Source organism: Eucyclogobius newberryi, unplaced genomic scaffold (assembly GCF_026437365.1).
Source record: "Eucyclogobius newberryi isolate DKJ021-1_F unplaced genomic scaffold, fEucNew1.0.hap1 SCAF_12, whole genome shotgun sequence".
In the NCBI taxonomy this organism is placed as follows: domain Eukaryota; kingdom Metazoa; phylum Chordata; class Actinopteri; order Gobiiformes; family Gobiidae; genus Eucyclogobius; species Eucyclogobius newberryi.
In genome coordinates, this window is record NW_027315746.1 from 4,948,306 (window position 1) to 4,964,053 (window position 15,748).

The 15,748-nt window shown below is 45.8% G+C and overlaps 1 protein-coding gene across 1 annotated transcript; it reads right to left on the reverse strand.

Moving 5' to 3' along the window:
- Positions 1–12,411: 12,411 nt before the first annotated feature.
- On the reverse strand, positions 12,412–13,246 carry LOC140355766 (uncharacterized). The gene is made up of 3 exons (XM_072440418.1): positions 13,219–13,246; positions 12,818–13,111; positions 12,412–12,746 (listed from the first exon to the last, which is right to left on the reverse strand). Exons 1-3 carry the CDS (start codon positions 13,244–13,246, stop codon positions 12,412–12,414), a joined length of 657 nt encoding a protein of 218 aa, XP_072296519.1.
- Between the last annotated feature and the right edge of the window lie 2,502 nt (positions 13,247–15,748).

Here is a 15,748-nt window from a genome sequence, read left to right on the forward strand (position 1 = left end):
CCGTCAAAAACACTCTGTTCTGAGTTTCCTCAATGACTGACGTTTCCTCGATCTGGGACGTGGCTCTGAGAATCTTCTGCTGTTTTTAAATCCATAAATCATTACCAGACTCATCTGGCTACATAGATCCTTGGAAGTATGTTAGGGTTTTCTTTAAAGTTGTAATTCCCTCTACAGCCAGTAGATGGTGCAAAAGTCCAAATGTAAATGTGTTTTTATTCACTTTTTTTCCAGTCTAAAATATTTGTTGTCAAACTGAGTTTACTCAAGAGCATGTTTAAAGGATGATAATACAAATAATGCATAATATTCTTCCTTTAAGACATTATTTCCAGACTTATTCAAACAGATCTAAATATCACCCATAAAGTCAGATGAAAACTGTCCAAAGAACACAGTTTTTGAGGAATTTAGACATCTTTAATCAAACTAAATGTGGAGGTCTGTATCTGTCACATTATTACTATTGAATTAGACACACTTGTTGTGTGGTTTCTACGTGTCACATCTGCTTCCTGTTCATAAAGTACAGGAAAAGGCCAATGGCAAAGTCAAAAGGTGAAAACGCTTTTACAAGAATCATAATACATTTGTTTAGTAAATTAATGTAACAGTTTGTATTATTGTCTTCATAATTTGGCATAAATCAAGTTAACATTTTCTGTATTTGATATAAGTCAAATCTTTTTAGGACCCTCCTGTAGGCTGCCTCAAACACTCTGGAGGTCCACTGTGAGGACCCTCCTGTAGGCTGCCTCAAACACTCTGGAGGTCCACTGTGAGGACCCTCCTGTAGGCTGCCTCAAAGACTCTGGAGGTCCACTGTGAGGACCCTCCTGTAGGCTGCCTCAAACACTCTGGAGGTCCACTGTGAGGACCCTCCTGTAGGCTGCCTCAAACACTCTGGAGGTCCACTGTGAGGACCCTCCTGTAGGCTGCCTCAAACACTCTGGAGGTCCACTGTGAGGACACTCCTGTAGGCTGCCTCAGAGACTGGAGGTCCACTGTGAGGACCCTCCTGTAGGCTGCCTCAGACACTCTGGAGGTCCACTGTGAGGACCCTCCTGTAGGCTGCCTCAGAGGCTCTGGGGGTCCACTGTGAGGACACTCCTGTAGGCTGCCTCCGAGACTCTGGAGGTCCACTGTGAGGACCCTCCTGTAGGCTGCCTCAGAGGCTCTGGAGGTCCACTGTGAGGACCCTCCTGTAGGCTGCCTCCGACACTCTGGAGGTCCACTGTGAGGACCCTCCTGTAGGCTGCCTCAGACACTCTGGAGGTCCACTGTGAGGACCCTCCTGTAGGCTGCCTCAGACACTCTGGAGGTCCACTGTAAGGACCCTCCTGTAGGCTGCCTCCGACACTCTGGAGGTCCACTGTGAGGACCCTCCTGTAGGCTGCCTCAGAGGCTCTGGAGGTCCACTGTGAGGACCCTCCTGTAGGCTGCCTCCGACACTCTGGAGGTCCACTGTGAGGACCCTCCTGTAGGCTGCCTCACAGGCTCTGGAGGTCCACTGTGAGGACCCTCCTGTAGGCTGCCTCAGACACTCTGGAGGTCCACTGTAAGGACCCTCCTGTAGGCTGCCTCCGACACTCTGGAGGTCCACTGTGAGGACCCTCCTGTAGGCTGCCTCAGAGGCTCTGGAGGTCCACTGTGAGGACCCTCCTGTAGGCTGCCTCCGACACTCTGGAGGTCCACTGTGAGGACCCTCCTTTAGGCTGCCTCAGAGGCTCTGGAGGTCCACTGTGAGGACCCTCCTGTAGGCTGCCTCAGAGGCTCTGGAGGTCCACTGTGAGGACCCTCCTGTAGGCTGCCTCAGAGACTCTGGAGGTCCACTGTGAGGACCCTCCTGTAGGCTGCCTCAGAGGCTCTGGAGGTCCACTGTGAGGACCCTCCTGTAGGCTGCCTCACAGGCTCTGGAGGTCCACTGTGAGGACCCTCCTGTAGGCTGCCTCAGACACTCTGGAGGTCCACTGTGAGGACCCTCCTGTAGGCTGCCTCCGACACTCTGGAGGTCCACTGTGAGGACCCTCCTGTAGGCTGCCTCAGAGGCTCTGGAGGTCCACTGTGAGGACCCTCCTGTAGGCTGCCTCCGACACTCTGGAGGTCCACTGTGAGGACCCTCCTTTAGGCTGCCTCAGAGGCTCTGGAGGTCCACTGTGAGGACCCTCCTGTAGGCTGCCTCAGAGGCTCTGGAGGTCCACTGTGAGGACCCTCCTGTAGGCTGCCTCAGAGACTCTGGAGGTCCACTGTGAGGACCCTCCTGTAGGCTGCCTCAAACACTCTGGAGGTCCACTGTGAGGACCCTCCTTTAGGCTGCCTCAGAGGCTCTGGAGGTCCACTGTGAGGGCCCTCCTGTAGGCTGCCTCCGAGACTCTGGAGGTCCACTGTGAGGACCCTCCTGTAGGCTGCCTCAGAGGCTCTGGAGGTCCACTGTGAGGACCCTCCTGTAGGCTGCCTCAGAGACTCTGGAGGTCCACTGTGAGGACCCTCCTGTAGGCTGCCTCACAGGCTCTGGAGGTCCACTGTGAGGACCCTCCTGTAGGCTGTCTCAGAGGCTCTGGAGGTCCACTGTGAGCACCCTCCTGTAGGCTGCCTCCGACACTCTGGAGGTCCACTGTGAGGACCCTCCTTTAGGCTGCCTCACAGGCTCTGGAGGTCCACTGTGAGGACCCTCCTGTAGGCTGCCTCACAGGCTCTGGAGGTCCACTGTGAGGACCCTCCTGTAGGCTGCCTCAGAGGCTCTGGAGGTCCACTGTGAGGACCCTCCTGTAGGCTGCCTCCGACACTCTGGAGGTCCACTGTGAGGACCCTCCTGTAGGCTGCCTCAGAGGCTCTGGAGGTCCACTGTGAGGACCCTCCTGTAGGCTGCCTCCGACACTCTGGAGGTCCACTGTGAGGACCCTCCTGTAGGCTGCCTCCGACACTCTGGAGGTCCACTGTGAGGACCCTCCTTTAGGCTGCCTCAGAGGCTCTGGAGGTCCACTGTGAGGACCCTCCTGTAGGCTGCCTCAGAGGCTCTGGAGGTCCACTGTGAGGACCCTCCTGTAGGCTGCCTCAGAGACTCTGGAGGTCCACTGTGAGGACCCTCCTGTAGGCTGCCTCAGAGGCTCTGGAGGTCCACTGTGAGGACCCTCCTGTAGGCTGCCTCAAACACTCTGGAGGTCCACTGTGAGGACCCTCCTGTAGGCTGCCTCAGAGCCTCTGGAGGTCCACTGTGAGGACCCTCCTGTAGGCTGCCTCCGAGACTCTGGAGGTCCACTGTGAGGACCCTCCTGTAGGCTGCCTCAGAGGCTCTGGAGGTCCACTGTGAGGACCCTCCTGTAGGCTGCCTCACAGGCTCTGGAGGTCCACTGTGAGGACCCTCCTGTAGGCTGCCTCACAGGCTCTGGAGGTCCACTGTGAGGACCCTCCTGTAGGCTGCCTCAGAGGCTCTGGAGGTCCACTGTGAGGACCCTCCTGTAGGCTGCCTCCGACACTCTGGAGGTCCACTGTGAGGACCCTCCTGTAGGCTGCCTCCGACACTCTGGAGGTCCACTGTGAGGACCCTCCTTTAGGCTGCCTCACAGGCTCTGGAGGTCCACTGTGAGGACCCTCCTGTAGGCTGCCTCACAGGCTCTGGAGGTCCACTGTGAGGACCCTCCTGTAGGCTGCCTCAGAGGCTCTGGAGGTCCACTGTGGGAACCCCCTCTAGGCTGCCTCAGAGACTCTGGAGGTCTACTGTGAGGACCCTCCTGTAGGCTGCCTCAGAGACTCTGGAGGTCTACTGTGAGGACCCTCCTGTAGGCTGCCTCAGAGACTCTGGAGGTCCACTGTGGGGACCCCCCTGTAGGCTGCCTCAGAGGCTCTGGAGGTCTACTGTGGGGACCCCCCTGTAGGCTGCCTCAGAGACTCTGGAGGTCCACTGTGAGGACCCTCCTGTAGGCTGCCTCAGAGACTCTGGAGGTCCACTGTGAGGACCCTCCTGTAGGCTGCCTCAGAGACTCTGGAGGTCCACTGTGAGGACCCTCCTGTAGGCTGCCTCAGAGACTCTGGAGGTCCACTGTGAGGACCCTCCTGTAGGCTGCCTCAGAGACTCTGGAGGTCCACTGTGAGGACCCTCCTGTAGGCTGCCTCAGAGACTCTGGAGGTCCACTGTGAGGACCCTCCTGTAGGCTGCCTCACAGGCTCTGGAGGTCCACTGTGAGGACCCTCCTGTAGGCTGCCTCAGAGGCTCTGGAGGTCCACTGTGAGGACCCTCCTGTAGGCTGCCTCCGACACTCTGGAGGTCCACTGTGAGGACCCTCCTCTAGGCTGCCTCACAGGCTCTGGAGGTCCACTGTGAGGACCCTCCTGTAGGCTGCCTCACAGGCTCTGGAGGTCCACTGTGAGGACCCTCCTGTAGGCTGCCTCAGAGGCTCTGGAGGTCCACTGTGAGGACCCTCCTGTAGGCTGCCTCCGACACTCTGGAGGTCCACTGTGAGGACCCTCCTGTAGGCTGCCTCCGACACTCTGGAGGTCCACTGTGAGGACCCTCCTTTAGGCTGCCTCACAGGCTCTGGAGGTCCACTGTGAGGACCCTCCTGTAGGCTGCCTCAGAGGCTCTGGAGGTCCACTGTGGGGACCCTCCTGTAGGCTGCCTCAGAGACTCTGGAGGTCCACTGTGAGGACCCTCCTGTAGGCTGCCTCAGAGGCTCTGGAGGTCCACTGTGGGGACCCTCCTGTAGGCTGCCTCAGAGACTCTGGAGGTCCACTGTGAGGACCCTCCTGTAGGCTGCCTCAGAGACTCTGGAGGTCCACTGTGAGGACCCTCCTGTAGGCTGCCTCAGAGACTCTGGAGGTCCACTGTGAGGACCCTCCTGTAGGCTGCCTCAGAGACTCTGGAGGTCCACTGTGAGGACCCTCCTGTAGGCTGCCTCAGAGACTCTGGAGGTCCACTGTGAGGACCCTCCTTTAGGCTGAGCTGTGCGTCTGATTTTAGACTCTCCTGCATTTAAAAATAAGTCAGATTATGTCTTGATTAAACTGTATTTAGTCTTGGATCATGTCTGACAGTCAGAGCCACTCGTGTGAATGTGGTGAGCTTTGTTTAGCAGAGTGGTTAACCCTCCTCCTCTTCCGCTCTTGAACGAATGCGTTTGAGACTAAATAAGGTGTTGTTGGACGAGCTTTCTGGTTGTAGAGTCATAAACTGAAGGACTTAAGTCCAAAAGAACAGTCTTTTCCATGAAGATGTCACTGCATTTGCTCCTGCTCCTGTGGATCAGCTCTGGAGGTGAGACTGGACCATCTTTGACTTGTGTTTATTTAGTTTTATCACTTGACAAAGTTTCATTGTTGTTCGAGCGAAGTTTTTATGGCAGAATTTACATCTCGAATCATGTGTATTTTTGTTTGTTAATTCATTATATTTATTGTTTAGTTTTATTATTATTTTGAATCCACTTTCAAATGCACTTAAACATCTCACACTTAAACATCTCACACTTAAACATCTCACACTTAAACATCTCACTCTTAAACATCTCACACTTAAACATCTCACTCTTAAACATCTCACACTTAAACATCTCACTCTTAAACATCTCACTCTTAAACATCTCACTCTTAAACATCTCACACTTAAACATCTCACTCTTAAACATCTCACTCTTAAACATCTCACACTTAAACATCTCACTCTTAAACATCTCAGTCTAAAACATCTCACACGTAAGCATCTCACACTTAAACATCTCACTCTTAAACATCTCACTCTTAAACATCTCACACTTAAACATCTCACACTTAAACATCTCCCTCTTAAACATCTCACACTTAAGCATCTCACACTTAAACATCTCACTCTTAAACATCTCACTCTTAAACATCTCACACTTAAACATCTCAGTCTAAGACATCTCACACGTAAGCATCTCACACTTAAACATCTCACTCTTAAACATCTCACTCTTAAACATCTCACACTTAAACTTCTCACTCTTAAACATCTCACACTTAAGCATCTCACTCTTAGACATCTCACTCTTAAACATCTCACACTTAAGCAACTCACACTTAAACATCTCACTCTTAAACATCTCACACTTAAACATCTCACACTTAAACATCTCAGTCTTAAACATCTCACTTAAACATCTCAGTCTTAAACATCTCACACTTAAACATCTCAGTCTTAAACATGTCACTCTTAAACATCTCACACTTAAACATCTCACACTTAAACAAATCACACTTAAACATCTCACTCTTAAACATCTCACACTTAAACATCTCACACTTAAACATCTCACTCTTAAACATCTCACACTTAAACATCTCACTCTTAAACATCTCACTCTTAAACATCTCACACTTAAAAATTTCACTCTTAAACATCTCAGTCTTAAACATCGCACACTTAAACATCTCACACTTAAACATCTCACACTTAAACATCTCACTCTTAAACATCTCACACTTAATTAAACATTTCACACTTAATTAAACATCTCACTCTTAAACATCTCAGTCTTAAACATCTAACTCTTAAAAATCTCACACTTAAACATCTCACTCTTAAACATCTCACACTTAAACATCTCACTCTTAAACATCTCACACTTAATTAAACATCTCACACTTAATTAAACATCTCACTCTTAAACATCTCAGTCTTAAACATCTCAGTCTTAAACATCTCACACTTAAACATCTCACACTTAAACATCTCACTCTTAAACATCTCACACTCAAACATTTCACTCTTAAATGTCTCACTCTTAAACATCTCACACTTAAACATCTCACACTTAAACATCTCACTCTTAAACATCTCACACTTAAACATCTCACACTTAAACATCTCACTCTTAAACATCTCACTCTTAAACATCTCACACTTAAACATCTCACACTTAAACATCTCACTCTTAAACAGCTCACACTTAAACATCTCACACTTAAACATCTCACTCTTAAACATCTCACACTTAAACATCTCACACTTAAACATCTCACTCTTAAACATCTCACACTTAAACATCTCACTCTTAAATATCTCACTCTTAAACATCTCACTCTTAAACATCTCACACTTAAACATCTCACTCTTAAACATCTCACTCTTAAACAGCTCACACTTAAACATCTCACACTTAAACATCTCACTCTTAAACATCTCACACTTAAACATCTCACACTTAAACATCTCACTCTTAAACATCTCACACTTAAACATCTCACTCTTAAACATCTCACTCTTAAACATCTCACTCTTAAACATGTCACTCTTAAACGTCTCACTCTTAAACATCTCACACTCAAACATTTCACTCTTAAATGTCTCACTCTTAAACATCTCACACTTAAACATCTCACACTTAAACATCTCACTCTTAAACATCTCACACTTAAACATCTCACACTTAAACATCTCACTCTTAAACATCTCACTCTTAAACATCTCACACTTAAACATCTCACACTTAAACATCTCACTCTTAAACAGCTCACACTTAAACATCTCACACTTAAACATCTCACTCTTAAACATCTCACACTTAAACATCTCACACTTAAACATCTCACTCTTAAACATCTCACACTTAAACATCTCACTCTTAAATATCTCACTCTTAAACATCTCACACTTAAACATCTCACTCTTAAACATCTCACACTTAAACATCTCACTCTTAAACATCTCACACTTAAACATCTCACTCTTAAACATCTCACTCTTAAACAGCTCACACTTAAACATCTCACACTTAAACATCTCACTCTTAAACATCTCACACTTAAACATCTCACACTTAAACATCTCACTCTTAAACATCTCACACTTAAACATCTCACTCTTAAACATCTCACTCTTAAACATCTCACTCTTAAACGTCTCACTCTTAAACGTCTCACTCTTAAACATCTCACACTTAAACATCTCACTCTTAAACATCTCACACTTAAACATCTCACTCTTAAACATCTCACTCTTAAACATCTCACTCTTAAACGTCTCACTCTTAAACGTCTCACTCTTAAACATCTCACACTCAAACATCTCTAAAAGTTAATAAAACACAAAATCACATTTAAAATGCTTTTTTGTTTTTCAGGTTCTTGTTCACAAACATTTATTCAGACCAAACACGATCTTGTGTTGCACGTCCCAGAGACACAAGGAAATTATGAATTATTTTTTTGGAAATTCAATACAAATAACAATATAATAAAATTGAATGGAGGAAAAACCACCTTTGGTCCTAAGTACAAAGACAGAGTGAAGTTTTTTCAACAAAATTTCTCTTTGATTCTGAAAAATGTCAAACTCAATGACTCTGGACATTATTCTGCTGTGATGAATGATGATGATGGAGATGAAACTCTCGTCATGTTTGACGTGACAGTTGAAGGTTGGTTCAAACACGTCTATAACATGATAAACACTGATATAAAGCTAAACAGTTCCGTGTGCTGTGCACAGCTCCAGTGTCTGCAGTGTGCCTGAGGCTGGACTCTGTGTCCAGCAGCTCAGACTCCTGTAACTTCACTGTGATCTGCCAAACTGAGCTGTTCAGCCTCAGCCGCTCTTTCACCTGTGACACGCCCGGCTGTGAGGAGCCCCGCCCACAACACTCTGGACACGCCCACTCAGGCTCCTCCTCTCTGCACCTTTACCTGTCCAGCCAGTCAATAATCTGTAACCATAGCAACCACATCAGCTGGACCCAAGACACCAAAGACGTCCCACAAGAGTGTGTCTCCAGAGAGAAAGGTAATGAACTAGAAGCCACGCCCCTTTCTAGTGTCGCGGCTCCGCCCTGGACACGACCAGGTGCTAGTCTGATGCTTTTGAACATGTCCAGTGTGTGTTGTGTGTTCTCCAGGTGCAGATGAGGCGCGTGTGGTGAGTGTGTGTGAGCTGAAGACTGTGGTGTACACTGTGGGTCTGCTGCTCATGCTGGCAGCGGTCATCACGGCTCATGTGCTGGACCACAGGAGCAAACTGGACTGAACAACTCCTGTGTTTCACCATCGCTGCCTTTGGTCAATTTCTCTCACAGTTTTACATATACATCGTTTTGTCGAGCGTTTGAGAAGAAAAAGGAAGTAAAGCGCCGTGAACGTACAAGAAACACATTTAATCGTCTGTTAAACTATTTGTGTTACAGCAACTTTCATTTCCAGTATTTGCAGTATCATTTGCACAGGGTTTGCTGCCACCTGTTGGTCATTTAAAGAATAATATGTTGTGTTTGATTTTGATTCAATCTTTATTTCTACTTAAATAAATGTAATCTAAAACCAATGTACAAATACTTGGATCGATGATAAACTGACAAATCATCTTAAAGCCAGATTGTCATTCTTCTTTAGAAATAAAACATATATTATATAAATACATAAGATAAGATAAGATATTCCTTTATTGTCCCACATGGGGAAATTTCATTGGTGCAACGCAGGTAGATACAGAGGTAGATACAGAAGAACAGATCACTTATAGGAAGTCTGAAAAACACTTTCAGTAGAAGATCTCCTATGAATAAATAAAAACTCCCATAGACAAATAAATAAATGCCATTGCATGTGATCCCGACAGTAATTGCACATGAATATGTGTCACGACAGCACATAGAATGCACATTCAGCTCTAAGGTTCAGCTCTAGTGGCATTTTGCCTGATTATTTATCAAGTTTATTTTACATCAGTTCAGTTTTTCACCGTTTGAAGTCTCAGGACATTTTCATCTTACAAACCCATCGTTATTTTATGCCTTTTAATGCGTTAAATCTCTGGTCCAGGACGAGCCGCAGCAGATGCACTTGTTTTATATCATTATATCTCATATTGTCTGTGTAAATGTGTGTCATGTGTTATGTGTGTTTTATGTCTTGTGTTTGAACAGGACCATGAAAAAGAGAACTTTGGGTTTTCCCTGGATAAATAAATAAATGAAGTATATGAAGACTCACTGCCTCTGGTGGTCAGACTTAGAAGTGACGTGATGCAGAATATTGTATGATGCAAAGAATGTCATTAAATTGTCAAATGTACAGATCTAAAATAAACCAAACAAACACAAATACATTATAATATTATTATTGACATTAGTACAGATTCCACATAATAAATGACACTTGTTTGACCATAAGAGCGTAACAATAAGAGTAAACAGCACGACACTGGGCAGAGGCAACACTCTGGAGGGTGTGGTTTTCAGTCAACAAACCACTGTCAATAACGGAATGAAAAGAGAAACAAAAATGACACTTTGTGTGGGAGACTTTAAATCTGAAGTCTCTACTTCACAATCCTGACATTTTCTACTAGAGAAGATTTTAGGAAATGTGTTTCTTTTAACTTAATGTTAACTATAATGTGTAATCAAGGCAAATAACCAGAGAACATAAAAAAAAGTGCTTGTTACATCTAGATCAGAAGAAGATCTGAAAGAAAAGAGCACATGACGCTGGCGCTGGAGTCTCTTCACTGGCTCCTGTCGAGTTTAGAATCAAATGATTTAAAAATCATACAACGTGATGTCCGGATTTTCCTTTTTAGACTCTCACAGTGGAAATGCACCAACGATGAAGTGGGAGAACTTACAAACTCGCCGGGTGTTTAAATACTTACTTTCCTCACTTTAGGCTGTGAGGAGAGGAAAGTTTAGCCTTTAGGGAGTTTAGCAAGAGAGTTTGTCTGTGCAGAGACGACAAGGACGTCTTCTGTCTGTCCGTCCTGGATGAGTCCTGGATGAGTCCTGGATGAGTCCCGGATGAGTCCTGGTTGAGTCCTGGATGAGTCCTGGTTGAGTCCTGGATGAGTCCTGGATGAGTCCTGGATGAGTCCCGGATGAGTCCTGGTTGAGTCCTGGATGAGTCCTGGATGAGTCCCGGATGAGTCCTGGATGAGTCCCGGATGAGTCCTGGATGAGTCCCGGATGAGTCCCGGATGAGTCCTGGATGAGTCCCGGATGAGTCCTGGATGAGTCCTGGATGAGTCCTGGATGAGTCCTGGATGAGTCCCGGATGAGTCCCGGATGAGTCCTGGATGAGTCCCGGATGAGTCCTGGATGAGTCCTGGTTGAGTTCCGGATGAGTCCCGGATGAGTCCCGGATGAGTCCCGGATGAGTCCCGGATGAGTCCTGGATGAGTCCCGGATGAGTCCTGGATGAGTCCCGGATGAGTTCCGGATGAGTCCCGGATGAGTCCCGGATGAGTCCCGGATGAGTCCCGGATGAGTCCTGGATGAGTCCTGGATGAGTCCCGGATGAGTTCCGGATGAGTCCCGGATGAGTCCCGGATGAGTCCCGGATGAGTCCCGGATGAGTCCCGGATGAGTCCCGGATGAGTCCTGGTTGAGCCCCGGATGAGTCCCGGATGAGTCCCGGATGAGTTCCGGATGAGTCCCGGATGAGTCCCGGATGAATTCTGGCCCTTTAGTCTGTAGATCTCTCCTTCACTGTGGTTCTTAAGGATTCTACTTTGTCCCACTGGGGTTTGTGTACTTTGTCCTGCTGAAGGAGGGTCTGCAGACAGGGGGCGCTCTGGGACAGGTGAAATGAAAAGGGATGATGAGTGATACAAACAGGAAGTACACTAATACTGGTTCCGAGGGGGTTTGTTCACTGTGGCGTACAGACTCTCCACGTTCTGGACCGGGGCAGGAGTCGGGTTCTGGACCGGGGCAGGAGTCTGGTTCTGGACCGGGGCAGGAGTCGGGTTCTGGACCGGGGCAGGAGTCGGGTTCTGGACCGGGGCAATGTGGGGTCCCAACAAACTGTACATGGAGAACGGAGATTCTTCTAGGGCCGTGTGTGTGTCCGGAGCAGGTGAAACCTACAATCACAAAATGAAACATATTGTTATATTTCGATTCTAAAATTTTTAATGACTTGTTTGTTCCATTTTAAGATTTTCAGTCATTTTTCTATTGAGTTTTTCTTTGTTTTATTGGTCATCTCCACAGTTTACCCCAAACATTAGTCCTGATTTAGTCCTGGTTTAGTCCTAATTTAGTCCTGGTTTAGTCCTGGTTTAGTCCTGGTTTAGTCCTGGTTTAGTCCTAATTTAGTCCTGGTTTAGTCCTGGTTTAGTCCTGGTTTAGTCCTTGTACTTCTGGTATGTTAATGTCTCTTTAGTTCACATATTGTAATAATATATGCTCATGTTAAATAGGCTCTTCTCACCTGAGGATCTTCGTACACAGTGTTCATGGAGAACTCGTCCTCTGGTCTTTCTGTGAAGAAGGCGGAGCATGAGTGTTGATGATGTCACAGTCATGTGACTGTTAAACAGCGACACTTACGCTTTTGTACTTTCCACTTGACAATAAAGACTATTACTATGACAACAACAATCAAACCAACACCAACACCAACAGCGACACTCAGATAGTTTCCTGCAGGGACTTTTACACCTGTCGTGAAAAGAGAAGAAAGAACTGGTTAGTTTTTCATTCTTTCATCTGTAGAAACAGCTGGAGCTTTGGCTTCTTCACCGTCTTTTTCACACTCTTCTCGATAGTCCAGGACAGCGTGGGTCCAGCTGACGTGGTTGCTATGGTTACAGATGATTGAAGTGTTGGACATCGTCAGGTTTAGCGAGGGGCTGGAGTGGGCGTGTCCAGAGTGTTGTGGGCGGGGCTCCTCACAGCCGGGCGTGTCACAGGTGAAAGAGCGGCTGAGGCTGAACAGCTCAGTTTGGCAGATCACAGTGAAGTTACAGGAGTCTGAGCTGCTGGACACAGAGTCCAGCCTCAGGCACACTGCAGACACTGGAGCTGTGCACAGCACACGGAACTGTTTAGCTTTATATCAGTGTTTATCATGTTATAGACGTGTTTGAACCAACCTTCAACTGTCACGTCAAACATGACGAGAGTTTCATCTTCTTCATCACTCTTCACAGCAGAATAAAGTCCAGAGTCATTGAGTTTGACATTTTTCAGAATCAAAGAGAAATTTTGTTGAAAAAACTTCACTCTGTCTTTGTACTTAGGAAACAAGGTGGTTTTTCCTCCATTCAATTTTATTATATTGTTATTTGTATTGAATTTCCAAAAAAATAATTCATAATTTCCTTGTGTCTCTGGGACGTGCAACACAAGATCGTGGTTGGTCTGAATAAATGTTTGTGAACAAGAACCTGAAAAACAAAAAGTTCAAATACAAAATTGATAAAAAATTTAAATGTATGTCTTAATTTTCGCCTTCACTCTAGATTCTAGAGTGAAGGCGAAAATTAAGACATACGGTGGTTGGGGACCGTTCCGCAACGCATTTGCTACCGCGCCGCACAAAAACAATAATAATGGAAATAATCAGTGACGCATCTTCTTCGACGTAACTTTGGCCTGTTCCTCATGACACTAATAATCTCGTCTGTGGATATATAATGAAAAGCCTTATAGGAAATTGCCAATGAAATCCATTAAATATAAAGGCAAGTATATTATATCTCTGCTCTTGTCCTGCGTGAGAACATAACTGACACGTGCATTATACGTGATACGTCATCGCGGATCAGACGCGCTGCCTAAAAGTCGACCCAAAAGCTCGCGAAAATTAGTAAAAAACAAAAGTCTTCGGCGCTTAGAGCACTTTCTGCACATTCACCGTACAACCTGACCGTCTCTGACCGTCTCTGACCGTCTCTGACCGTCTCTGACGTCTCTGACCGTCTCTGACTGTGTCTCCGCGAGGACAAATCAAGTTGCAGAAGACGACGATAACCACATTATAGCTGCCTCCTGTTTTTTTTTTTTTGTTTTTTTGTTTTTTTTTGTTTTGCACTCTCGTGTTGAGGTAATTATTGTCTGAAGTAAAAATGTGAGAAGAAAGACGTATTCTTACCTTCAACTAGAAAACAGACGAGAAGAACACACACGCCAAACATGTGAGGGGCCATGTCTGCTTGTCCTCACTTCAACACGAAAACCTCAAAAATGGGGAAGAAAAAGTTAACGGAACTGAACTGAAATATGACTGACTGTTAAATCTGCGAACAATCCTCCATTTTACATTGAAGAACTCAAGCGGAAGTGCCGCGCACACTTACATTTAACGCCCACTGAACTGAACCCACTGAAAAACCACACATGACACACAACTATAATTACTTTTTTATTAAATCCGTGTCAACTTCAAAGGCTAAACTCTTATTATTGGACTGGTGGCGTGCACAAAAGCACTCACAGTAAACCGGTCACTTTACACACACTTTACATCGTCACGTTTCATCTTTCCATCCAGAGTCTGTTATTGCACGTTTCATACGACATTATCACAGAAAGTATAGAAACATATCCTCTACCTCACTCCCTGGTCTGGAGTGGCGGTCAGAGCACTGCTGAAGGTCAGGATGGACACTGGGCGTTCAGGAGCTTTATTGACCCTCACAGGTCCAGCTGGACTTCTCTCTGATCCCTGATCGTCAGCGCTAAAGAAAACCTTCTGGACGCCCCACTAACTACAAGTGCGTGGAATAGAAGCAGTTACGGAGCCTTGTGCGCTCTACTGTTAGTTACACAAACATATTTACAAAGCTCAACATGGAAATATGCACAAAATAATACAACACATTCTTATTATTCTAAAGAGAAGGAGCAGCTGAGGACTCATTAAAGTGGTTTTCTGTGTGAACTGAAACATTCTTTTACAGATACAGAGCATTCGAAGTGTTTTCATTTGAGAAAGACACATTTCTTGTCTGATAAAATGTAAACACTCATTTACACCCAATTTGAACATTCAATATGTACAAACATCAACATTCTGTTCAATGAGCTGCTGTTTCATATAAAATACAAATGATTCTGGTGAAGTGACACGTTCTATGGCATTTCAACTACACGTTTACGACTTGGTTGCCTTGGAAACCTGCGGTAGGACTCACTATAACAGAAGAAGCAAAGCATCTTTCCCCCGTTCACCACAGTTTCCATCAGTGGGTCTATATTTACACGCTCTTCTTATGCCTCATGTCTCGTCCGTCACATTTAGGAAAACATTATATTTACATTCGATGAGTCACTGAGAGAGAAAAAACATTTTTAGGACCAAACGCCAAAACCAAGTCAAATGTTTCAACATAATCAACCAGGAACTGAAATAGTGAGCTCACAGACGTCCTTACATGGTCAGCTCTGACGGCGCTTTGCACAGGAAGTGGGAGTGGTTTTAAACGCAATCTAACGTATACATTCTACTTCTGCTACATTTGCATTCTCAGTTTCAAGTTTGAGAGCGTTCGACGGGGCGAGCGTGATATGAAAGTCACGATTATTTAGGTTGTAAGTGACATCGACCTGTAAAATACGACTAGACTTATTCAAATGTCTAACGTCTGAGAACGGGCGTTTTATGAACTGGTGGAAGGGGGCGGGGCTCATGAATATTCATTTAATCAATTCAGTTAAATCTAAATTAAAAAGATAGATATAATGCACCTATTTAACAAAACAAACAAAAATGATATTTCCATGGTACTCGAGTAGTAGACTTATTGCTCTTTTCAAGACTTTAGTTCAATCATAAAGGTCAATCATTTAAATGTTGATATTCGACTTACACAGGTCCATCGTTATTACTTATCAAGAGTTTCCCAACTTTAATGCCCCAATCACCTTCACACAGTCACACGGTCACACAGTCACACCTTCACACGGTCACACCTTCACACAGTCACACCTTCACATGGTCAGACCTTCACACGGTCACACCTTCACACAGTCACACCTTCACATGGTCAGACCTTCACACGGTCACACCTTCACACAGTCAC